Source organism: Laetiporus sulphureus (genome assembly GCF_001632365.1).
Source record: "Laetiporus sulphureus 93-53 unplaced genomic scaffold LAESUscaffold_1, whole genome shotgun sequence".
NCBI lineage: Eukaryota > Fungi > Basidiomycota > Agaricomycetes > Polyporales > Laetiporaceae > Laetiporus > Laetiporus sulphureus.
The window spans coordinates 1321323-1345052 of NW_024468510.1; the positions used below are offsets into that span (position 1 = coordinate 1321323).

Sequence of the window (23730 nt, forward strand, 5' to 3'; positions counted from 1 at the left end):
TCCTGATCAAGGACCACGTGGTGCGAGATCAGATCGGTACTGAACGTCGCGCGTTTCACTCTCAGCGACGCGTCGCGCTCGACTTCAATTGCCTGTCGGAACAGTCTCACCTACGTGTATCCTTCCTCCTGCAAAATGGTGCAATACGGTGGAGGTTGGTGGAATCGCCGCTGGTATCTAATGCGTCCTGACAACTTCGCATGTAGACGAGGTCTCTGCACTCGTAGTGGACATCGGAACGTCCTCCGTACGCGCGGGATATGCAGGTGACGACACACCCAAAGCAATAATCCCCACGGCGTATGGCTTCATTGAAGAGTCAAGCGAAACCCAACCCGAGGGTACGACTGGAGACGGTGACGTCGCAATGGGAGAAGCCGGTGCAGGGGAGAATGGCGAAGCAGCAAACAGAAACCCTGCCAAGAAAAAGGCGAAGCTTTATATCGGACAGAATGGCCCATCTATGTGGCGCGAGAATATGCAAGTTGCGAATCCCGTGCAGAATGGACTCAGTACGCCTCGACTACCAGCCTTACTCCGTGCAGTACTGCTAACCCCACGCTGCTAGTCACGGACTTCGAGCCTATACCCGCTCTGATTTCCCATGCGCTTGAAGTTGTGATGCGTTGTAGCCCTTCCGAACACCCGATTCTTGTTACCGAGCCTGCATGGAATACTCCAGCAAACCGGGAACGAATGGCTGAGATCATGTTCGAGGAATTCAACGTCCCCGCGTTCTACATCTCAAACACGGGCGTGTTGAATGCGTGCGTGTCCTCAATGTCTTTTACAGCATACCAGCGAACATTGAGATGTTTTACAGCTTTGCCGCAGGCAAAGGTTCTGCGTTTGTTATCGACATAGGCAGTTCAACAGCGAGTGTGGCACCTGTGATCGACGGTTTCGTCATGAGACGAGGTACCCTTTCCAAATGTCTAACCTCGGGTGCATGCTGACACGCAACGTCAGGCCTAACACATTCAGCATTACCACAGTTCGTCCACGCGCATGCGAAACATTTGCTGACCACGTCGAGCCCCAGAGTCGGACGTCCTGCCATTCAACTATATTCACATCAACTCATCGCCAACAGACAGGCAAGTCATTAATTTGTTCTTCATCGTTCAGTTCAGTTCAATAACGTTTGCGCGAAGCCTGTGGACGTTGGGTTGCCACCAAAGTTCGAGCTTCGTCAAGATCGCATAGCAGGCACGACGGAAAGCTGGAGGCTCTGGAGCGAAGCGAAGGAAGTGGACGAATGGATGCAGAGTGTAGCAGGCGTGCTCGACCAGGGTTGGAACGAACAGTGAGTTACTCATTATTCGTCTACAGGAAAAGGATGCGATACAGCTGAACCTGCAGAGCGGCGAATCTACGAGGAGCAAGACACTACGAATTTCCGACAGGGTACAATTTTTCCTTCACGGGCATTGAACGCTACAGTGTCGGCGAATATTTCTTCACGCATTCTCCCCAACTCATGGTGCGTTGACTATCTCGTCTTGACATCTCGCTATCAGGGAATTGCTCATCCATCTTCAGGCCACAAATCCGAACCTTCCCAAAACCATTCCTGCCCTAATAGCCAGCTCCCTCAACGCTTGCGACGTGGAAATTCGGCAGGTGCTCATGGGCAATGTTGTCCTGACAGGCGGAGGAAGCTTGTTCTCCGGTATTGTAGATCGCTTACAGAACGAGCTGACAAGACAATTCCCTCATGTAAGCCACATTCACGCATGCATTTTTGAAACTTGCTGAACTATTCGCTGCTCTTTTTTCATTTTCAGGCCAAGATACATGCCCCCGGAAACCCTACAGAACGGCGGTTCGGCGGCTGGCTGGGCGGCAGTATCCTTGCTAGTCTGGGCACGTTCCATCAATTATGGATCAGCAAGGAGGAGTGGCAGGTAGGTCTCGATGCTGGTTCCTGCAGTGAGCACGCTCATAATCATCGCACCAACAGGAACACGGCAAGGCTATTGTCGGGCAACGTTGCAAATAAGAAAACTATCTCTTGCTGCACATGCAGTTGTGCAGTCTGCGTTTGCTTCGAAGAGCACCAGGTTACTACGGGTCGCCGCAAGATCTGAAACAGCGTCACGGACAGCCTCATCATGGCCGTGTCTGTTGATCTGGCCAGCAGAATCACGTATCCTAACTCCCTGACATAGGGCGTGATCAACTTGGATCAGACCATGATATATTGATCACCGATCAGATTTTATCGCTTAACCGTGAAATGGTTCTGACCTGGGCAAAGGCGACTTAATTGCATGAATGTGTACAGGATACAAACGCAACGCCAAATCCTGATGAGGTAGAGCTCCTGTCACTGAGAGAATGTCCCCTCCTCAGCAATTATCAACCTGGATTTTTCTCGACCAGGGGAAGCGCCGCTTCCCTACGCTGATCCCGCGCAGGATCATGCAACAGTCTTGCACCTCGCTCGTAATGTATCACGAGAAGTGGTGAATGGGATCGCCATTGGCGCCTGGCGTATGAGGAGCGAATGCCAATCACGGCGAGCGGACTGGAAAAAGGGGAAGATGGTTAAGGAAGGAGACGATACGGCGTATCTGCGCGAGCACGATGTGTCCGATTCAGCATACGCACGTAAATAATATATAACGGCTGAGACGCAGCAGTGGAAGGTGTGGAAGGTGTTGAGCTATTGACGGCCGAGCGGAAAGGAAAGTGGGCTGGTATTCGTCAACAGGCTTATCGTACAGTTTCGCATGGCGCTAGCTAGCAGCGCATTTCAAAAGCATTCGACGAGCTCGCGTTTCTCGCGAGCGTCCATCAGGGCTCCGAGGGCTCCGATGGCCTTCCTCCTGTTCCGAGTGGCAAAGTTCTTTGGAAGTAGCTCGTCATGGCTCGACGGCGGTCCGCGTGGCTGGCGCGTCGGCTGGCTGACAAGCCTCTGCATGACGGCTGGAGAGTCCTGAGGTTCAGCAACGGCAATAGCAGGTCCGCCTCGTCCAATACCAAGGCCCTCGTAGAGCTTCTTGACGGCTTCCTCGCGGGGCGACAGCGGAACCCCGTCGCTGGACGTGGCGGTGTGGGGAGTGCTAGGAGACGAATTCGATTTGGACGAGACCGACGAGGAATCTTCACCATCTACACCATCAGAGCTATCGACGGCGACGGTGCCAGGCAATGGCTGTGAAGCAACCTTCAGCTGCAGGGGGAGCGGTCGCGCTCTCGCCGTGGCAGGTCCCGAGGGAGGAGACGACGGCTCAGCTGGGGGAGGAGTAATCTTGACCAACGGAGAGGACGTTGCACGGGCGCCGCTTAGGACCGAGTTGTTAACAGCACCACGCCTCCATGACACAGCAGCGTCGGATTTTGACGGAACGGAACCATGGGCGTTCGGGTTGGGGCTGCTAAGCGCAGGACTGCCCAGGGGGGTTCCACCACTGATGACCGTTGTGAAATTTGAAGATTGTGCCTTCACGCTGGTCGGTGCGAAGTCGTCCTCGTCCGACTCGTAACGAGCAGGCGTCATCCTACTACCAAACTTCCCGCCAATAGCAGCAGTCATGGGCATATGATTGTCAGCCCCAACTCCGAGCCTAGCACGCAGTTGTTCCGCCTGGTTGGAACGACGCGTCTGCGCACTTGCTGTTGCAGCCCGCAAGTCAAAAGAAGTCTGTGCAGGGGCGGCAGAGGCTGGTGTCACAAAGCCGGCAGTGCTGCGGCGCAACGGTTGCTGAGCCTGGCGTTGACGAAAAGCCTGCGCCTGTGCCTGCGCGAGCAGCTCAGCTTGATACTGCTGCTGCGCCTGTAAAGTCTGCTGAGCTTGTAGAGTCTACGCATTGTGATCAGTATTACGAATGACATGGCAGGTTTGATGTTTATCTGACCTGAAGCCTAGCTATCTCCATTTGTACCATCTGCAGCTGCAGAGCTTGCAACTGAGCCTGGGCCGGAATTGCCGCCATCGGGTAGTTCATGCCAATGTTCACGCCCATTGCCTGCTGCTGGGCAAACCTGCCAGCAACGCCGTCCACGGCAGCGGTCATCGGATGTCGTTGGACACGGGCAGCGTTGTTCCTAATGTACAGGTTCTGCGCCATCATGTTGGTCAATTCGTCTTCTTCTTCCGATGGGTAGTATGCTTGATTGGTAGGCGGAGACATAACGCGGGGAACGTTGAACGTAGCACCGGGGGCGGCAGTCAGCGGCACATTGCCTGATGACGAGCGAACGCCTCCCGTGCGAAGACCAGAGAGGAGGGAAGCACGAGGGTTGGGAGCAGGTGCGGTAGCCATGGTTATGCCAGTCGGAGCAAGCAGGAATGGTGGTATCGAATGAGAAGAAATTACGGGCGAGATGCGGGTCGATCCAGAGGAGGGAAAATGAATACAACTGCAGATAGTGGTAGAGATGGGACCAAGGTGGTTCCGATTGTGTCAGATAGGCAACTCCTGTCGGCTCATGGACAATGAGGTATTCTCACCTGATGAGGACTCAGAACGGAGCTTGCAACTATCAGAGGTAGAATGGATGCGTCAATCCCTCTCTAGAGCGGTATGCCACCGGTGGAGATGATTGTCAAGGCTGCGGGGGAGGTCTGCGAAGTGGAATGCCGAGATGGCAATTAGGAAAGAAGTGAGGAGGATTGGAATTTTGCGAGTATAAGATGTAGAGAGCTATATATCCTAAGACGAACACAGACAGAGAGAGACAGACCGAGACAAAGGGGAAAAGGACCACCGAGAGGTAATAAAGAGAGAGACGACGAAGATCAAAAGAGCGAGTCCACGCCCAAGTATCGCCATCGGCTGACAGAGACCCCGGACACTGTTCCAGATCATGAGAGCCTGATCGTTCCTCGGACTCTCTTTTCGATTTTCGAGACGCTATTGCTCATACATCATGGTCGTGGTGGATCTATTACACTGACTAGAAAACAGGTATCTACTCCGTACACCTCCATGATCTGTAAGACACAACGCGACGGCCGCAGCATTCCTGGCGTCTGGCGTTGACGGTCCCGAGGACAATTGGAGCAGAGGCGCTCGCGCTATCGTCAGCTACAGTCTCCGGCGGTCCAGATACGGCCTTTCCTCAGAGCCCATCCTCGCCGAGCTCACAGATATTTCTTCGCGCTGGCTCTGACCTTTGCGTCGAAAACAGGGCTCCGGATAGGTGTGTGAGCAGTATGGAAGGGATTGAGCATGGTCTGACAACGAAAGACATCGACCTCGGACACCGTTAGATGACACGCGATGCTCACTTTCACGTACAGCTCCCAGACCTCGATAAATAATGCTTTGATGCCGTCGTCGTTGCGTCCTTCGTGCAGCAACACAAACTTCATGTCTGCTCAAATCAACATCGAATCATCTCGAAGCCGGCGACGGCGAGTTCTCACTTCCTGGTGTCACGAACGCGGACACGGTCCATTCATTGAACTTGTCCACGGACTTCAGGTACCTGTGATTCGTCTGCCCATGAATCAAGTGTTGTGATAATCAGGCAGATGGGCATAGGCGAGGTGGATACCAACATCACGTTTTCCTTGCGCACCACCTCCTCAATAACATCTAGGCTCGCGTTGGCGATCATTTGTATGACGTGCCTATCTTGTCCACCACCAATTCTGACAGTGCTTCCTTGAGCATGATGTGCTTGTGTCGCACTAGTTGCTCCTGATAGAGCGGTCAAGGTGCCCGCGAAAGCAGACGTTGACCAACTGGGTAGATTGGATGCCAAAGGTGAACTCAGTGACGATTGCGCGGGCTTCGATGAATAATGTGTCAGGCTGTAGAGAGGGGTATCTGATGGAGAAAGCAGGAACAGATGGTGCGACATTGTCGCGTGCGTTGCCGAGAAAGTGCAGTATCGAGTCTTGGTTGGTGGCGAGGAATGCAAGCAGGCTCAGCCACATCCACGAGATGCGTTTCGGTGATCGATCCGCACGTGGTGTCAGAGGCCACAAATTTGTTTCCCAAGCTCCGCCACCATCCTTCTGAGATGAACGCAGGCTTATTTTTGAGAAACATTTCTGCCGCCTTCCGTTCACCTCCATTCACAATAAGGGCTGGTGTCAGTCGCAACTGCAGTGCACGCGTTTTTTCCTCGTCGGTGAATCTAACAACATTGGCATGCTTTCCCCCGCGCGCATGGCATCCCGCAACGGCGCAACGTATCCCTGTCCCGGAGTTTAGGAAACCATTTTCATCTGTCCTGCAATTCATGGCCAATCGAGCATGGAATGCAACACATCGAGACTCGAAACTCCTCAGCCGAAGCAAACCGCGCGGACCGCGCCGGCCATCAGGTCGCGAGAGTGCATGGCAGCGCTTCTGTCGAATGGTAGACTCCGTGCCACACCGATGGATCCTGTGGGGGATTCTAGGGCTGAACGGCATTGTTTTTGTCATGTGGAACGCAGCTGTGGCTCAGTATGTGCGTGTCCGCTCATTCTTTGCGCTTATGCTGTGCTCAATCGCTGACCAAATCATCCTGTCGTTAGAAAGCAACCGGAGACCCTCGACAATATTTGTACATGGCTAGGAACTTTCTCGTTAGCTACGAGAATTTCAGTGCCGGTCGTCTGTTCGTGGTCTTACGTAATGCTATCGATGACCGTTCTGCTGATACTTCATTCAAGATGGACGCTAGTGACAGCGTGCTTCTCGCATGGAGACATCACACACTTGTTTGTGAACGCCTTCTCGCTCTACTTCATGGCACCTGCGGTTCTGCGGATACTTCACAACGGCAAATTCCTGGTGTTCTACCTGGGTGGTAGGTCGTAAATCTCGGCCAACCTTACTGGATTAATACTGATGTGCCCCACTTCATAGCTGGTATGTTAGCAAGTCTTATAAGCCTGCAATGGAACCATGCCATTGAGAAGAAGCCGTCTCATTATGCTTCACGTGGCGCGAGCGGTACGTACATCCCACGGCTTCCCACAGTGGTACTCTTGACTTACTGCTGCTACGCAGGCGCAATATACGCCATTATAGCTTTTTTCGCCTGTGTTGCTCCGAAGGCAACACTTTACTTGTTTGGCATGATTCCCTTACCCGCATGGCTATTCGTCACAGGGATCTTCCTCTGGGATGGCTCCAGTACTCTTACACATACGGTGAGTTCAAGCGTGGATGCGGCCGTCCACTCGCTGATATCCTGCTGCTAATGCAATGCAGGGTGGACAAATGGATACCGCCGGCCATGTGGGTGGGATCCTCAGTGGGATTGCATACTATTGCTGGATGATGCTCCGGAGGTGATCTGGGTACAGTGGGCGATTGTCTGCAGTGTTTGCATTGTCTACCCCATGATATCGATGCGCAGCCACTTATGCATAATCCTGTATTGCTGGTGTGCACAATACCTATGCACTTCTGGGCACAGAGTAGGGGTCGTCTAGTTACCGGGGGCATATCTTAGAATAATTCGCAGTATTGAACATATGCCAATCCATTGAAATACAATATGCCTATGTCAACAAGCAACGTGCGAAGGACTCTTGAACTTAGCAAGGATGGACAGTAATTGACACCCTCTCACTGGCACAAGATGTGTATTCTACGCGGGGATGGGATCCGGCACACCGATCTCTTTTACAGCGTAGTAGCTGAAGAACAAGACCTTGAAGCTCAGCGCAAGCCCCGCGTGCAGAATGACGAGTAGAATGATTATGAGGCGCACTGGCTTGGCATCCGCCTGCAGAGCACAACAATCGTGTCAGTATTGAAACAAAACCACAGCATCAACCGACGTACTGATGCTAGTACTGGGTATACATTCGCCACTAGGAAGTATCCTGAAAGGAGGAATGCAATCCCGACGAGAACCCAACGCACGAGCGGTACAGGGATGACACACAGCACCTGATAATCAATAAGAACACTTCAGCACGAGCTCACCGTCTGCCATCATAATAGCCCACCGTCACGGGTATCCACACAAACTGCCCGTATCCCCATACCGCTACCGCCTCCGTAATGCCCCACTCACCGACCCCAAGATACCTCAGCGCGAACCATAGCAGCACCGGCAAGGCAATGCCGTACGCGTATACCAGCGCCGTCGCTGTGAATATCAGGCCAAAGTCGTACGCGATGGATGCGGCCGCGTCGGGATTGGAGAGCCATGCAGCGATGGCGGATGCTAGGGATGAGCACACGAAAAGGGAGAAGATGAGCGTCGTTAGCGTCCAGAAAGGACCGTAGAGGTCTGCGCTGGGTGAAAGGTATGTTGAGAGGTAGGACGGCGCGGCGGGCGGGAACATCGTCATGTAACAGCGTTGAAGGACCTGTAATGGCGGATAGAGATCAGCAAGGCGGTTTGCAAAGCTGAGGACGGATCGCACGAACAGTTTTGGTGTCCACATCGAAATGATGCTGGTAGGCCTCTAATGTCCAAAATCCAGAACGTCCAGACGAACCGCGGTCTGGTATGTATCCTGTATGCGTTCATCCGACGGTGTGCATGAGACTACAGGACGTCGTACCTCTACCGGTGTTGGTCCCTCCGCTACCACCCTCATTTGCAGCATGATTATCTGAGTCAAGAAACGCTGGCAGAAAACATCGAGCACGCATATGAGTTCACAAGCGTGCATTCACAATTCAATGTCGTAACACACATTGGAACTGGAGTCCTTCCGGACCCTCTTCCATGCGCTATGGAGGAGACTACCGTCAATACAATGAGGACCTAGACTAACAAAAGTTCGGGGTATAGCTCACATCATCGGATTCAATCGAGACGTAGGCCATTACTGCAGCAAGCGCAACAGTTAGTGTGGTGGCTGAGGAGAGAAGCTGAAGCACGTCTTAAGCGCTCGTGTCGTATCCGAGGGCCACCACCATCAATCATATCATACTTTTCATGGCTCACATGCATCGCATTTACCCCGTTTTCTGTAGCGTACAATGGACCAAGAGCAGTAGAAAAGGCCCCAAATAAGTTAACACCATAATCATTCCGCCTATGGCGTGTCAATGATGAAACCGATCCTTCTCTGCACCCTGTGTTTCGATGACACGCTCCATCGCATCCAGCCAGACCTCAACCTCTGTGCTTGTAGCCTGGCGTTCGTCCGCTAAGCCTTTCTTTATCTTAGACGAAGCTCCGTTCGCCTGAGGGTCTGGACGTTTCGGAGCTAGCATGGGGAGAGCCCCGATATACCGCGCATGCGCGAGCACCGGAAGGCGTCTGAGAGAGCGACCTGACATACCCTGGATCTGCATGAAGAATCAGCGTGAGCGTCGGAAAACTAATATATGCGCTACTGTGATTCACGCACCCGACATCGTTCCGACAAAGCGAGAAGCCGTAGTGCTACATTTCGTGATCGCTCTCTGGGATCAGATGTTTGGAAGGCCCCACTGCTTTGTGAAAGATGCTGCGAAAGCTGAGATGATGGGGTAAAGTTCGCCTTGGCATTCGACTGGCTGCCCGATGGATGTGGAGGCAGAGCCGCTGCAAGCATTGATGTCCGGGGAAAGTCAACTGTCCGTTCATAGAGCTGTGCTTGTGCCAAGCTCGGGACATCCTGAGGAACATGACCATCATCCAAAGACTGTGAGCTAAGATGAGAACAGTTGCAGAGATTATGCGCACGATGTTTGACACGATATGCTTTCGGGTCAATTCCACCAAGCATGTTCTAAGGATCTCGTAGATTGCCTCTCTAGGTGGAAGGTCGACGTATTGGATGATGTCTGCCCGGTCAACAAATGCCGAGTCTGTTGTATGCGATGTGCTGATGAGCAAGCTGGGTTATGTGGACAGTACTATCTATACGTACCGATTGCCTTCGCTAAATTACTGGTTGACATGACGAGGACATTCTTCTTGTGCTTGAGCTTGTCCAACTGTGTGAGCAAAGCATTGACGACCTGATTGTATATGGACATTAGTGTTCGTCTCGATATCATGGATGTCGTGCTCATGACGAAGAAGGATACCCACACGAAGAGCATCGGACGGTTCTGTTCCAGCCATTGCACCCGCTCGGGCTGCTGTCAAAGATTCTACTTCGTCTAGTATGCATGTTAATAAGATGTACACTTCATTCACAAGCAGAACACGTACCAATCAGCACGACGACGAAGGCATCCTCATCTTCAACCATCTCCATCACACTGCTAAATAGTCTCTGTACGAGCTTGCCAGACTCTGAGAACCAGCGCGAGAAGAGTGAATGAGAGTTGATTTCGAGTAAACGTGAGTGCGGGTATCTGGGAGGAGCGCAACGTAGGAAGCAAGGTTAGTGTAGCCGGCATTTGCAGTTGGAGGTATGTACCTATGCGATAAGCGGATTGAGAGCTTTTGTGCGAGGGCGCGGCAAAGGGATGTTTTGCCGGTACCTGGGGGACCGTGTAGCAGAACCACTCTGTTCCATGAGACAACGTTGACTGCAAAATGAAAAGTTAACCTTTTGGACCTGAGCTGCAACGAAACTTTAACTCACAGTCGACATCGGCGTCACTGAAGACGACTGTCGCATAGATGTAGTCGAGCAGCTTGGACTTGATGTCGTCAGTATATATCAGGCTCTCCCACAGGCCTTCCCACGCCATGCTTGGTAGCTCGCATACACTAGCCGCCATGACTTCTTCACCGTCACCCCTACTTCCACTAGCGAACTCCTCGAAAGCATCGGCATCGGACGGCTGATAGACGTGAATTTGCAGGGATGTCTCTTCTATGGGCAGAGATGGTGAAGGACACGGAGACTCTGAGGCAGCAATGCGGGTCACGGAAGATGCAAGGAGGGGCACATCCTCCCATCCTTGGATGGTAGAAGGTAAGTAGATATGCGTGAGGGAGGAGGTGAGGTAGTCATGCACGGTGTTACGGATCGTGTCAAAGCGCGACGTAGCAGTTGGGGAGACCCGTACTTCGACTTCCGGTATAGAATTCACGTTAGATGAGTCCGGAGCAAAGGTGGCTCGGACGTACTGTGTACAGGCCATTGTATGGTACTCTTTGCAGGACCGGGCGAATCCGTTGCCATTTGGAAGTCTTGCTCTTGACCGGGACCCACAGCGAGCATTGTAAAATGCAAATCCTGAGTGTTGGTCAAGAACGGATGGCCACACGTCCGCGCCGCAAGCTGAAGGGGAGATGCGGCTGGGGGGAGGAAACGACGCGTATCGCACATGCGAGCGCGCTTTTCGCTTTGATCACGTGGGCGTGTCCATAATGCGACGAGCGCCTAGGGCGAACTATTGCGCCACACTTGCAACTCTCCATCCAGATGACATATGTTTCTGCACGAAGCTACCAGTCCGCAGGTGAAGCTCTAGCAAGCGGAATGGCTACCCAGGAGACCTGCACAGATTGCGCTCCTGTAGACAGCACCACAAAACCAACTCAGGCGCCCCCAACGAAAGTGCAGGATCCCAAGTTGCCAGTGGATCCGTCGACTCCGAACGTCACTATCGAGTTCTGCGACAGAGTATGCTTTCAACTTCTCGACCCTAGATTTCGTACTGAGCTGCAATCACACGCCTTGCTCACAGTGTCGCTGGTGAGCGGCGCTCTTCATAGGCTCGGGAGTTTGCGATGCTTAGAACGGACTCATAATAGGCTTCACCGAGCCACTTGGGTTTCCACCGAGTTATTCTTGACATTCCCAACACCAGCGCTCAAAGCGATAACACTCGTCCCTTTGAATTCAGAAGAGACGGGAGGCCGATTCCGCGTGTGGCTTATATTGGATGACCAACCGCCGATCCTAGTATGGGACAGGAAAGACGAGGGCGGGTTCCCAGAGTTGAAGGTTCTAGTGCGTCTCCGCGCTTCAGTGCTGTGATTCCCGAGGAATAATGTCGATACTGACCGCACGAACGCTGTTGTGTCTTTTAGAAGCAGCGCATTCGCGACCGGATCCAGCCAGGCAAGTCGTTGGGACATTCCGATCACAAGTAGAGTGCGTTGGTGCTATTGCCCGTGGAAGACCGTTGTATCCCTACCGTGTATCTCTCATTAAGACATTCGTGACTGGATTGCTCGCGGCGTTTATTGTGAAGTTCTATCATCCACCAAGACGCCGCGGCGGTGATTTCCATCGTTCCTATCGGATGCATCCTGAAGGCTGTGTGGTGAGCGCGAGGGTGCATATCGGAAGTGCTAATATATCCTTCCCTGTAGATGTGAATTGAGATCGCGAACGCTCGACCGGGAATTGATGTTTCCTTGGCGCGATCTTTCCGTCAACGTGTGGCCGCTCTGCTTCCTATCTATTCATCATCAAGACATCTCCAGCGTTCCGATCGTTAGTGTTGGACGCACCAGCGCTACGGTCGCAGATGTTCTGCAACACAGAGTCATGCCTAGTCTGTAACACCGAGAAACCCCGTCCCATCTTCTCCGGTGTTCTCAGCGACGGTCATGGTGTTAGCGCAAATCAGTCGTCTTCTCGCGAAGCGTCAATCCGAGAGGCTTGATCAGGCTATTTCACTGCCATGCCGGTTCTTTCTGATTCGCGTTTTCCATTGACCACATTTTCAGCGGTTGTTCCGCTCCTTCGCTGCCCACTCTTCCTCGTTTGGCCCTAGTATGTGCCATATCGTGCATATTTATCGTCTGTCACAGCCTTCCTGTTGTTCGGCTCTGCTCTGCGACAGGCCTGAACTCAATCACATATTGTGCGATAATGCGATGTAATTTGTGATGATTATCGCCTCGTCATCGCACGTAACTCGATGTCCTAATACGAGTTAGTGGGGGTGCCAATGTATACAGACGGTCAGCTTGCCTCTATAGATTTCTGGCCCTACGCACACCTGACTTCAGCTGTTCTCAGCATTCCCACCGAAAGTCATGAGACGCACAACCATTCTATCGACTCCGCAGCCGACTCCTCGTCCTGACGTACTCACTTATCTATGATTAAACCACACTAGGCAACTACCACTCACTCGGCCGGAGAGTTCGACAGCAAAAAAGGTGCCCTCCATTTTGAAGCTGCGACGCTACAGCAGCATGCAAGTCCCTAGAAACGCCAGAAACGGCGGTAGTGCAGAATGGAAGTCCCGTATCGTCACCGTATCTACCGCGTACACATACGAGAGACGAAGAGCCTCCTGTTTCCAGAAGGGAACAAAAATACCTACTTTTATACGTACAAGAGCGACAAGTGTCCGCGCACTTCAGCTATTACTCAAGTCCGATCTCCGCCTGCTCGCCGAGCAACGAGCGGCGCAATGTACCGTAATACAGATCATACACAACTGTCCAGAGTTCGGGTGTCCGTGAGCCTATCGGCTCTCTGGCTGGCGCAATCCTGAGACCTCGACCATTTGCGCCTCTATGTCTTCACTGTCCTGAGCACCGAGGAACGCGACGCGCTCCTCGCTGCTGGCAGATTCAAGCACATCCTCGTCCTCCAGCTCGCCGTTGACCGCTCTGCGTGTGATGTACGAGATGTAAACAAAGATGGCCACGCAGAGGGCGATGCCCGCAATGGTCGAGTACCGCCCGAGCATGTTCTCCTCCTCCTGCTGCGCGCCGGGCTTCACATGATATTCCGCAAACGAATGTATCGAACTGCCGATCATGGTGTGGATGATGAGCTTGAAGAGCGAAAGCGCCGTACAGATGGTATATGTACGGAGGCTGAGGCTCGGCGATGCCGCGAGCAGGCAGTTCATGACATTGTACGGGTAGGGCGCGAGGCGGATCAGGAAGAGCAGCTTTGGGCGCTTCTCGATCGCCCTGACTACACGCTTGATAGTGGTCGTGCAGGCCAGCCACCGCGTAATATGACCGCGGAAGAATGCGCGGGAGAGCACGAATACAGTGAGGGCGCCAGCTAATGAAGACCAATAGGAGATTATGGCGCCGGTCCAGGGACCGAAAGTGTAGCCAGATAGGATAACGAATGTGGAATACAGTGGGACGGGAGCTGGATCGATATGTGAGTATCCGTCAGATATTGAAACAGGAGAAGTGCACTTACGGAATGTGGTGACGAAGATTAGGAAGAATATTACAGCGTAACCTAGACAGACGTCTGACTGCAGCCAATGCGAGAGAGCATCGAGACCTAGAGAATGTGGATGAGCCTTCTGAGTCCTGACATCATGGACGTGTCGACACTCACCTCCAAACACCTGGATCTTCCAGAAGCTTACTGCAGCCAGAAACCCAAGACTCGTTAATGCGTACAGAATTATTGGGACCCAGGGTCTGAGTAGGTTAGCTATCCGTAATCCTCGTGGCCGCGTGTACGAAGGCGTGATTGCAGTCCAGCTGGAGACAGCAAGAGGGTGAGCATTCGCATCGTAGGATGTTGCTGGCCGCGCTTGCTCGTGGTGCGATGAGGAGGAGTAGCCAGTTAATGATGGTGTTGACGAGGAGACTGGCGGTAGCGCGGAGAGACACTCCACACAGGCTGGCTGAGCCGCGCCAACCACGTCGATCGGTCTCTTCTCATCTAGTTTCTCGACGACCACTTGTAGGGGTACGTATCGTGATGGAGGATGGGGTAGCCGCGCAGGAGATGAAGAGAGGCCTTGCGCAGAGCCTGATGAGAGATTGAGGACACGCGAGGATTGCCCAGAGCGAGGTTGTGATGAGTACGGTCCGTCCATTGGATACCAGCCCAATTGGAGGTCTCGTTGCGCGTGCTGGGCGGCGCGATGTGCGGCCGACGGGGAGAAACGAAGGGGATGAGGACGCTCGGAAGAGGGTGCCTAGAGAGGGGGTATATGGAATGGATCAGTAGTAGATATACATGCAGCGTTCCCACGGGAGGAGTGAGTCTATGAGCGCCCTGTGGCACTTGATGAGGCCCGACTGCGCCGGGTCCGTTGGTAGGCTGATCGACGACAGCCATTCCTTCTGCTTCTTCGCTATAAATGAGTTTATCGCTTGGCACACTCATCGCGCGCTCCTGACGCTTGCAGGTTGTCCGAGAGACAGACGCAAGCGACTGCTCAATTTGTCGTGCATGCCGTGGGCTCTGTCCGACACATCACGCCGGGGCAAGGGCGCCCCGCCAACTGGCACCAAACGATGGTGGTGGCGGTGGCGAAACGCGTTGAGCTGTCCGGGGCATGCACGTATGCTGTTCAAAGTGTACTTTTATTCTTAACGCGTTATCTTAACTCGTTTCGGACTTAACGCGCGCGTTGACCTTAACGCGTTTAGGACTTAACAATTTATTCACATCAGGAAAGTTCAAATACTGCCCTTTAGAGCTTTTTTCCGTCCAAGAAAGGTACTATATCCGAAAAGCGTGGGGATCTCCGGGTTTTGCGCTGATTGTAATCCTTTCTGGCACTTTCTGGTGCCTTTTCCATGAACGAGTTGAAATTTTGTCTAAGGATATTAAGTAAAAGACACAATGGCAGCAAAACTGCTGTCGAGTGAGTGCGAAGCAAGAAAGCAGGATATGAACATCATACTGAAGATCGACTTGAATGTCAACAGTGACAAAGAACAAGACACTGCCTGGCAGCAACAAATTTGTTATGCCCATGCCATTGACACCTCCCACAGTCACACTGAAGGCAAAGATGCCAGAACCCCCAGTCCATTCGATGCTTATTCTTACTTTACGGATCCATGGACCATGGGATAGCAGGAACTTCATGTACAGGTTGAGCTCTTGATGTAGGAACTGTTGTACATGCTCTCTGATAGGCTTGCAATAGCAATCGATCATACTATTCAATCATCTGACGGAAACCTACATGATAAACCTGCCATGGCTCAAGCAACAAGTACACATGATGTGGGCAGCTGGAGAGGCTGCTGAGATGCTCAAGGATGCTCCATCTGCTGATTCAAAAAAGGCAAGAAGAAAATGGTTGTGAAAGAGGGTGCGGCCAATCATTATTATACTACATAAACGAGTCAAGACATATCTTCAGAGGACAATGAGCATCCAGAGCACGGCGACAGTGATGACCATAATGATGCGCACGAGGCGTTTATGAAGGAAGGAGTCGATGGTACAGACGACGAGCTCATTGGACGTGGTCTGCGTTTGCTGAGTCCGCCTGCCGCTGGATGGAAGGCTAATAGTACATTGCAGTGCCTAATCTACAGTAAATATTGACACCTCCCACGCAAGGCGGAGGCGCCGGTACTCCCCAGTCCGTTCGACGCTTATTCTTACTTTGAAGATCCATGGGATAGCAGAAACTTCACGTACAAGTTAGCTCGTTGCGTGGGAAAGATTGTACATGCTCTGTGATAGATCCACGAAATCAATCAATCGTATTATTGAATCCTGACGGAGACTTACATGAATAAGATGCCATGGCTCAAGCATCGAATACGCCGGCCTCGAGAGTGTAACTTGCCACAGTATTTCAACATTGAATGGATACACGGATGCTGCCCGTGGAGATGTGAACCTAGTCATCGACGTACGCGAGGCGCAAGGAGTAGGCGGTCAACCAGATTGAGACCGGCATGGAGAATGGGCTTGAGAGGTGGGATTGACGTCGAGGTGTGCAGAGGGAAGAATGATGTACTGATATTGGTTCTGGAGTCCGCGGCAGGGTCACGGAAAGCATGAGCCAGGGTGCGGGCTGTCACACTTGGAAGTCGCGCCGCACCTCCGTCTCTACCTCGTTCAGCATAATCAGCCCGTGAGAACGCGTTTTGCATGACAACAAACCATGATGTTGTGAACTCCGTGTTGCAGATGAACTTGGGAGGCACCCACGACGGCGGAATTCACTAGTTGGTGGCAGACGATCCGGCAGTAACGCGCGTTAGGTCCAAAACAAGTTAAGGAATAAAAGTACAATTTGAACAGCATATGCACGTGCGTTGAATTCCCGCGTTTGCGCTCTTTCGTCGGAACGGTGTTCCTACCGCTACTTGTACTCAGAATGTCGTGTCGTCTACAGCTGCACATGTGGCGACGAGCATCCGCCCCTAGATCACGCTCCCATTTTACTGCTCAATCGCGCCCCTACAGCACTAGTGGCGGCGCATCTGACCACCCAGGCCCGTCGCGCCATGCTCAGTTCTACTCCGATCTTGTTCCGGGCATGATCCCCGTCGCCCTCCTCGGTTCTGCCGTCTATCTGGTATGATTCCAGATCTTTGTCTGCACGGTTGCAATGAATTCCATTGGCAGGGTTTACGCCTCCTGCGAGCGAGCCTTTCGCATGAAAAATACCTCGACGAGGCAAGAGAACGTGTGAGGCAACTAGAAGAAGAGGTCGAGACGCTACAGCGAGCGCAGCAGGCAAAAGAAGGCGCAGAGATCGCCGGCAAGTCATCGGAGAGGAGTTTGCTCCGTTGGGGACGATAGAGTCGAACTTCGGAGCGGCTATTCTGGTGCTTTTGGGTTGATGTACCGCGCGTTATCTCTTGATCCCTGTGAAAGCGCTGATACATGTACGTACACCCTTGTTTTCTTCTCATCAAGCGCTAAACGTGCAGAACACGGTACTGCTACATGCTGCAATGTTGCTTCAACAGGCCGGTTGATAGTATCCCGGTTGGGGTGCTGTGTGAACACGATGTGATGCACTCATGCACGGAGTGAGATCCGTCCCAACGCGTTTCAGTCATGAAGCTGGCTTTCACACGCGTCTTCCGGCCAAGGAGGTGGGTATATTAAGCAAGTCTACATTACCGACATCAGGCTCTAGAAGCTGAGAAAGATGAATCGCAAATCCTAGATAGCAGCGAAGCAGAGGATGCGCAGCACATATGTCACTAAGGTGCTTTGAACAACGCCATCTTATGCCGCTCGTACAGCTTGGAGGTACTGCATGATTCGGCGTGTCAGAACACCTGAACAGTTGAGCGAAGATATCTGTTACCTGAGCAGTGCGGCCGCCAGGCCGGTGAATGTCTGGACCTGATTTTTGGCGCGTTTCATATTGAACACGTTGTATGCTGTCAATCGATCAATGAGCGGAAAGCTAGAACCGAACATCACGCTGGCACCTACAGACAAATATCAAGTCCATTACCAGCTTCAAGAATGAAACGCGTATCCAGTACGCTTCTCTGTGAAGCCGCGCGAGCTCCTGCTCATCGATCTTCGAAGCTTTCGGATTTGACTTGGTCGTCGCACCCGTCATCGAATCCGTATAGAGCCGCGACTCGACTGTTCATGCATCGCCCAATGCCCTCGTCCGTCAGAAACAGCGCAAGGATTGCAATCAAGATTCAAGAGTATCAGACCTTCGTGCTGCTGGCCGCTAACTACGTTTCTCTGCAAAGTATTCTCCACGAGGTCGATGAGGGTGCCCACGAACCAGCACCAGTCGGAGAACCGCCCTGCACGCTCTCCTAGCCGCTTTCCGATCAGACCCAGGCGCGCGAAGGTATATACATCATCTGAAAGGCCGTTCACCAGCTCGAGGAGGACTGGTGGCTGGGTGTGCAGGAATGTATGCAGCAAGGGTTTGCTCTTAGACTTGGCACCAGAGGAATCTATGGAATATGGCACGCTATCATGCTGCGCCAATATTGATGTCAAAGGAGTGAGCCAGTTGAAGAGAATAAGGCATTTTCTGGACGGAAGTATGAACGAAGGAAACGCAACGTAGGCAGTTTCACCGACCTGGTCAATGATAGGCCACCTATCGTCGACTCACAGCGTTTCACTAGTTCAATGTCCCATGGCCGCCGTGTCTTACTTCTAAGCAGAGAAGTCATCATGAACGAAGAGTGGAACAGCAGATACATCCGGAGTGAGTATTGCATGGCTTTCTGCAAGCGTGGTATGACATGCAGTGCGTATGATAGCGTGCAACAGACGTACTAGGGCTTTGTCGCGACCATTAGTTGTCTTGAGCAACTCTCTCCAGACCTCCTCCTTCCTGACCTTACTCTCTGCTTCCGCGCGCGCCTTGTCGTCCCCATAGTCAGAGTCCGCGTCATACGGAAGCGTCTTCTCTACAACTTCCTCTGCATTGCTGTACACCTCCCTTCCATACACGCTGGACGTACTCCCGGTGGCGTGGTGCGACGAGCGAGGAGGGTGGGCGGACAGAGGGTTGGTTTGGAAGGAGACATCGGGGACGACATCGAACGATGACGAGTAGTCATGCAGTTCGCGATCTGATATGGAGGACGCAGACGACCCGAAGCCTGAGGTATGTTGGCTGGAGAACGTGATGGACGACATGGCGGGCAACGCGTCGGCGTAGGTAGTATTAGGGTGTGTGTTCGAGTAATAGCATAGCCCGGCGCGCGTCTACGCATCCTCATTGTAGCATGCCACGTGCCCGAATTATAGCAGGTCACGGCCACATCCCGAACGGGAAGCGTGTGGTTGGCAGCGCGTTCAGCGGTTCCTCTGCCACTTCGCTCCCGTCCCCGAACATAATGTCAGGCCTGCGCTCTCCCTCCACTCCTCGCTCGGATGCACCGTCGCCGCGTCAGAAGTTCGACTCGGAGCTGCTGCGGGCGTATATGAAGAAGCTCCTGCAGACCACGCTGCAGAATGCCACTTGGCCGGAACCACGAGAACGAGATCGTGTGAAAGGCTGGATGAAGGAGATTGGTGAACGAGTCAAGGAGAGGATGATAGGTGCGTGATGTACCGAACTCTGGCATCCTCGATCTCACGATCTTCGTCTTGCATGTAGAGATTCAGCCGAGAGGCTTGTGAGTGGACGTCACCATGTAGACGGTGCCTCGCCATTGATATATAGCGCTTGATGCAGCAAGTATATCGTCATGACGCAAATTAATGAAAATTTAGGACAAGGTGGCCGGTGAGTACGAATGCCGTGAGACCGCCAGGCGAATCTTGACAGCATCATCCTGCAGTGCGGACATGGTGTGTCATTGGGAAGATAGTGATGCCGTGGCGCAAGAGATGTATGCGAATGTGAGTGCTTCTTACTTCTGTATCAATAGATGCGTCGCTTCACGTCCACATGTAAATCCCAGAATTCCATCATCTGCATATGTGTTGCGTTCGCCGTGCGGACAATCTGACTATCAATGTCGTTACTGGGCTGCCTCCGTCCCCATACCCCGCATACGTGCGACTGTACTTCGGTGATACCCAACCACACATTGCTATTGCATATTCAGATAGTGCCACGGCCGTGATACCACCGTCCGCCAGCTGCCAACTTATGGTCGAGTGATCGACCTCGTGCTTCTCAGCCCCTCTAGCGGGAGAAGTAGCCCGTGAGGTCATGCGCCGATAGCCGAGAGGTGTGTCGCAGTGATGCAATCACGTATCGCCACTCACGCATTCACGGTCCCTATGCTCAGGGTAGAGTTCGCGAAGTTCAGCGCTTCTGTCCCAGACGATGTCGGATGGATTAGACGATAATTTCACGCAATCTCCGCTATCTTCTATTGGCTGCCCTTCACACCTATCAGCTCTGGGCCCCTATCCAGTCTATCCTCCTTATGGATGTAAGCTTGACGGATCATTCCATTCAGTTTTTACTCCCTTATGGTTCGAGTGCTATGCATTCCTCACTAGTGGATGTGGGTCATCATGGAACTACAGAGAAATTCACCGGCCATGCGTTAGCCTTAGCGAACATGCAATCAGATCGCAGCCTTCCTTCGCGAGCTTTGAAACTTACTAGATGCGCTTCTCACCAGTCAGAAGCTGCGACCCGGTCAGCACGTTTACTTGAGCAAGAATGCACTGCCTGGAACGACCTATGAAATTCCATATGAATGGCGATTTCATGAATTGAGAGCTTCGTCGCCGCTGCGCGAATTTTCCGCAAGGGTGGACCTTTCTTGCTGTAAATGTGCAAACCGGCCACCTGCGGACATCCGTCGTACGCGTGTACCGTGACTTTCCGAAATGGCGCCATCCTCAACTCCAAAGTCTTGTGCTCAGCTGTGCGAGGTCATTCACTGCCCTTGAATCATCGCTGCTGTACCCCGGTCCTTTCATCAGATGAATGCAGTGATCTAACCATGCCAAAACGGGTACGTGCATTTATTCACTGCAATCAAACCATAAAGGACAATACATACCATGCCGGCACGAAAAAAAGTTTCATCAGCACTAAGATCAAATGGTCAAATGATGAGAGCCGCGCGCATATGTCGCTCATGGTTCACTAACTTTGTTCCGCTGAGTGAGAGAAGTCCGCCGATACAGATACGCATGCTCCCGAAGCGCGGACCAGAGACCTCTGACACCTTCGGCAATATCATTTTCTGCATCTCGATTAGGAAAATGCAAGACCTTTGTGGCGCTGCGAAGCACCCACGCTGATGCAGCTTTTGCAGATCTGCCGCGGCAGAGCCCCATTAGTCGCGAGCTTGTTGGACGGCCTCTCCCAAAGTCGAGAGCCCCATCCGTCCAGGTTGTCGAGACCATGCTGATTTGTTCGGAACGGATATTCGCGGGGCGTGCAAATACCGGTTATGCATCTTCAGGGCACCGTAAAAATACGCATTTCTATCTGGATGGTCTACCGCTAAGCGAACCGCGATGACGTGCTCTGACAGATGCCAGCAGCGTATTTCTGGCGGTCTCCTCGTGCATTGTACCGGTAACCCATCGCCGCGGCTGCGGTGACGTGAAACGCTATGAAAAGTGAACCGTCGCCGTCGATTGCCCTTGGAACGCCTCGTGGTGCCTCGTATTAACTGGACAGAGAACGAACATGTCAGTGTGTGCATGGATACTGCGCGACTTATCTTCAACGACGCTTACTAAACGTGATGTAACCTTCAATGGATGATAGATTTGTAGGTAGAGGACGTATCAGAACATCTGGAAAATGGGGACATGGCATTCTTGGCATCGGCTGGTCGTTCTATGAAGGCTGATAGCATCATGGTGTGGGGTTACCTAAGAGAGCCGGGACATTGCGAGCTTCACGCCATAGCCATGCCGCGGAACGTTGGTCGGTTAGCATGTAGAATGGGACACAGAAGATCGTGATATTGGACCTCACTATCAGCGAACACAGACACGCCCGAGCAAAAGGAAACAATGCCCAATGCTTCATAAGCTGGCTTTCCGGGGAAACTACCACAGTATCTTCTAGAACTCTGACCTCGAACAGCACAGCACCCGTAATAGCAAGCCTACCCTGGGGGTATGGAACGTTCACACGAAAATGTGGTAGGATCCCACGAGTGTCCGAGCAGGAGGGCACTTGCCGCGAGATACCGTCGAGCCGCTGCAAGGCGATCCGGTGCAGAACACGGAGGCACTGTCCTTCACATCGTGGGCACCCTAGAATCGAGACGCTGGTGATTGATACAGTCACAAACGTTTGACATCTTGTCCTTGACGTCCTTACGAATGCCGCTCAGTTCATCGAGGACATTGAGAAAAGATACGTAAGAATCAGGCCTAGCCAGGTCAGAGGATGATGATCAAGGTGATACTGTCAATGATTGATAGATCTGTGCTCACTCGCCTAGATTTCTTCAAGGCTTATTACGGCTGAAAACGAGCGTCGGAAGAGGCGTGTATGGCTGAAGCTGGCGCGAACTCCATTCGAGGCCTAGGCACCCCTTGAGTCAACGTGCATCGATACCACTGGCATTATCCAATCGCACACTTACTCGTGGATGATCGGAATACAAGTGCTGGCAGAGGACGGACCACAGAAGGGGACAAAACACTTCTCTATTCAAATGCTCGAGTAGGATGCAGGGAAGCTTCAGGGATGTCTCGATCGTCGGAAGTACGTTCGCGATCGGATGAAGCCTGCTTCCGGTCGTGCTCTTGTCTGAGATAGCGGCAACGTCAAGTTGGGCAACGTGCTCATGGGAGGATGCTGAAACCACTTGGAAACCGCATGACTTGGAAGTAACGGCAACCTTAGATCCTTGAACGCCCTCAGTGGACAATGCTGGTGGCAGCATCAGCGATATAACGTTCGAACTACCGCCGAATAGACCCGAGGAGAAATCGGGCATGCTAGCGCAATTTGCTAGACAGAGATCATCATGGAGCACACTGGTCTGGTCAGCATATAAGGCGTCGCGAGCTTGCTTGGTAACTACATACCTTTTGCAGTGAGATCCCCGTATGACTATCAGCCAGCGTGGACGCCCAACAACCCAGCGTCCTTAGCGGTGAACATTCTGGGTATGCCCGGTCAGATCCGGCTACGGCAGCCCGTTGGAGAAAGCACGGCCCATGGGCGGGGAAAAACGCGGCGAGGATATTTGAAGGAAGCTCATTGTGTGTTCGCCGGTTCAAGGGAGCGTCGACGGTGGTGTATGAAAGAGGCAGAACGAAGTCACTGCATGGGATACGGTATGAGCGTCGCCACCTTCTGAGCACCTTCTGAGCACCTTCTGACGTCCAGAGAAATAGATCTACCTAGCAGCGGTCGACTTCTTGTGCCCAGGTGCGGATCACTACGGCCCGGGCCAACAACCTTTACGGAGTCTGTAGTGTGAACCATCCATCATAGGGATATGGTGCCTTACTGATTGCATCTACGCTGAACCCGAAGACTCTGGCGATCGACCTTTCACCCACCGCCATAGATTCCGCGATTGTGTGAGCATTATCTATGCCAGCGCACAGGTATCATTGATGGATCAATGGGAAACCTTCGGCTGACGAGGAGAACTGGGCCATCACTTGAGAAGCGTAGCAGCTTGGTAGTCACATTTCCGTTCCCAATTCTTGGGTAGCCGCGAGAGGCAAGACTGCCCGTTTCTTGCGTGTGCTGAGCTAGTGCTGAGCACCGTGCGGCTCGGCCATTGCTGGGCGGAAATCATAGAGGAAGTCCCTGATCGCGAGAACAGCCTGGACATCTATAGAGTGCTAGCGCGTGTGATTGTCCGCCAGAAGCTCACGTCGTAGAT

At 52.6% G+C, this 23730-nt stretch overlaps 13 protein-coding genes across 13 annotated transcripts; 6 read left to right on the forward strand and 7 right to left on the reverse strand.

Moving 5' to 3' along the window:
* Positions 1-34: 34 nt before the first annotated feature.
* On the forward strand, positions 35-2380 carry LAESUDRAFT_22857 (actin-like protein Arp4p). The gene is made up of 10 exons (XM_040901651.1): positions 35-154; positions 207-512; positions 569-767; positions 824-918; positions 970-1097; positions 1155-1306; positions 1363-1483; positions 1543-1719; positions 1788-1907; positions 1964-2380. The coding sequence occupies exons 1-10, from the start codon at positions 136-138 to the stop codon at positions 2000-2002; spliced, it is 1356 nt and encodes a 451-aa protein (XP_040770472.1). The 5' UTR covers positions 35-135; the 3' UTR covers positions 2003-2380.
* A 378-nt stretch (positions 2381-2758) lies between these two features.
* On the reverse strand, positions 2759-4271 carry LAESUDRAFT_808459 (uncharacterized protein; the record flags this gene model as incomplete). Its single annotated transcript, XM_040914068.1, has 2 exons — positions 2759-3808; positions 3864-4271. The coding sequence occupies 2 exons, from the start codon at positions 4269-4271 to the stop codon at positions 2759-2761; spliced, it is 1458 nt and encodes a 485-aa protein (XP_040770473.1).
* A 561-nt stretch (positions 4272-4832) lies between these two features.
* On the reverse strand, positions 4833-5900 carry LAESUDRAFT_719262 (Sedlin). Its single transcript, XM_040907599.1, has 4 exons — positions 5513-5900; positions 5378-5439; positions 5240-5325; positions 4833-5185 (listed from the first exon to the last, which is right to left on the reverse strand). Exons 1-4 carry the CDS (start codon positions 5815-5817, stop codon positions 5093-5095), a joined length of 546 nt encoding a protein of 181 aa, XP_040770474.1. The 5' UTR covers positions 5818-5900; the 3' UTR covers positions 4833-5092.
* Positions 5901-6318: 418 nt separating this feature from the next.
* On the forward strand, positions 6319-7247 carry LAESUDRAFT_639292 (rhomboid-domain-containing protein; the record flags this gene model as incomplete). Its single annotated transcript, XM_040903533.1, has 6 exons — positions 6319-6414; positions 6482-6564; positions 6620-6756; positions 6816-6890; positions 6960-7102; positions 7164-7247. 6 exons carry the CDS (start codon positions 6319-6321, stop codon positions 7245-7247), a joined length of 618 nt encoding a protein of 205 aa, XP_040770475.1.
* A 298-nt stretch (positions 7248-7545) lies between these two features.
* Positions 7546-8741, reverse strand: LAESUDRAFT_639733 (Yip1 domain family protein; the record flags this gene model as incomplete). The annotated part of the gene is made up of 7 exons (XM_040903557.1): positions 7546-7683; positions 7743-7850; positions 7910-8275; positions 8337-8425; positions 8474-8539; positions 8609-8645; positions 8712-8741. 7 exons carry the CDS (start codon positions 8739-8741, stop codon positions 7546-7548), a joined length of 834 nt encoding a protein of 277 aa, XP_040770476.1.
* Positions 8742-8963: 222 nt separating this feature from the next.
* Positions 8964-10946, reverse strand: LAESUDRAFT_639084 (P-loop containing nucleoside triphosphate hydrolase protein; the record flags this gene model as incomplete). Its single annotated transcript, XM_040903518.1, has 9 exons — positions 8964-9209; positions 9272-9370; positions 9479-9520; positions 9589-9713; positions 9776-9866; positions 9940-10010; positions 10063-10208; positions 10274-10385; positions 10442-10946. 9 exons carry the CDS (start codon positions 10944-10946, stop codon positions 8964-8966), a joined length of 1437 nt encoding a protein of 478 aa, XP_040770477.1.
* A 263-nt stretch (positions 10947-11209) lies between these two features.
* Positions 11210-12016, forward strand: LAESUDRAFT_719269 (uncharacterized protein). Its single transcript, XM_040907600.1, has 4 exons — positions 11210-11431; positions 11496-11503; positions 11563-11761; positions 11842-12016. The coding sequence occupies exons 1-4, from the start codon at positions 11231-11233 to the stop codon at positions 11902-11904; spliced, it is 471 nt and encodes a 156-aa protein (XP_040770478.1). The 5' UTR covers positions 11210-11230; the 3' UTR covers positions 11905-12016.
* Positions 12017-12879: 863 nt separating this feature from the next.
* LAESUDRAFT_669135 (uncharacterized protein) lies at positions 12880-15020 on the reverse strand. Its single transcript, XM_040905394.1, has 3 exons — positions 14081-15020; positions 13937-14023; positions 12880-13882 (listed from the first exon to the last, which is right to left on the reverse strand). Exons 1-3 carry the CDS (start codon positions 14568-14570, stop codon positions 13236-13238), a joined length of 1224 nt encoding a protein of 407 aa, XP_040770479.1. The 5' UTR covers positions 14571-15020; the 3' UTR covers positions 12880-13235.
* A 1806-nt stretch (positions 15021-16826) lies between these two features.
* On the forward strand, positions 16827-17254 carry LAESUDRAFT_710091 (uncharacterized protein; the record flags this gene model as incomplete). Its single annotated transcript, XM_040906741.1, has 2 exons — positions 16827-17027; positions 17078-17254. The coding sequence occupies 2 exons, from the start codon at positions 16827-16829 to the stop codon at positions 17252-17254; spliced, it is 378 nt and encodes a 125-aa protein (XP_040770480.1).
* A 410-nt stretch (positions 17255-17664) lies between these two features.
* LAESUDRAFT_640427 (uncharacterized protein) lies at positions 17665-19087 on the reverse strand (the record flags this gene model as incomplete). Its single annotated transcript, XM_040903599.1, has 6 exons — positions 17665-17716; positions 17772-17847; positions 17903-18061; positions 18139-18470; positions 18521-18669; positions 18722-19087. 6 exons carry the CDS (start codon positions 19085-19087, stop codon positions 17665-17667), a joined length of 1134 nt encoding a protein of 377 aa, XP_040770481.1.
* Positions 19088-19287: 200 nt separating this feature from the next.
* Positions 19288-19905, forward strand: LAESUDRAFT_640562 (uncharacterized protein; the record flags this gene model as incomplete). The annotated part of the gene is made up of 5 exons (XM_040903607.1): positions 19288-19492; positions 19551-19569; positions 19629-19679; positions 19735-19795; positions 19858-19905. 5 exons carry the CDS (start codon positions 19288-19290, stop codon positions 19903-19905), a joined length of 384 nt encoding a protein of 127 aa, XP_040770482.1.
* A 129-nt stretch (positions 19906-20034) lies between these two features.
* Positions 20035-20601, forward strand: LAESUDRAFT_23341 (uncharacterized protein). Its single transcript, XM_040901669.1, has 2 exons — positions 20035-20130; positions 20196-20601. Exon 2 carries the CDS (start codon positions 20229-20231, stop codon positions 20514-20516), a length of 288 nt encoding a protein of 95 aa, XP_040770483.1. The 5' UTR covers positions 20035-20130; positions 20196-20228; the 3' UTR covers positions 20517-20601.
* Positions 20602-21375: 774 nt separating this feature from the next.
* Positions 21376-22082, reverse strand: LAESUDRAFT_23206 (uncharacterized protein). The gene is made up of 3 exons (XM_040901665.1): positions 21746-22082; positions 21608-21667; positions 21376-21540 (listed from the first exon to the last, which is right to left on the reverse strand). Exons 1-3 carry the CDS (start codon positions 21903-21905, stop codon positions 21479-21481), a joined length of 282 nt encoding a protein of 93 aa, XP_040770484.1. The 5' UTR covers positions 21906-22082; the 3' UTR covers positions 21376-21478.
* Between the last annotated feature and the right edge of the window lie 1648 nt (positions 22083-23730).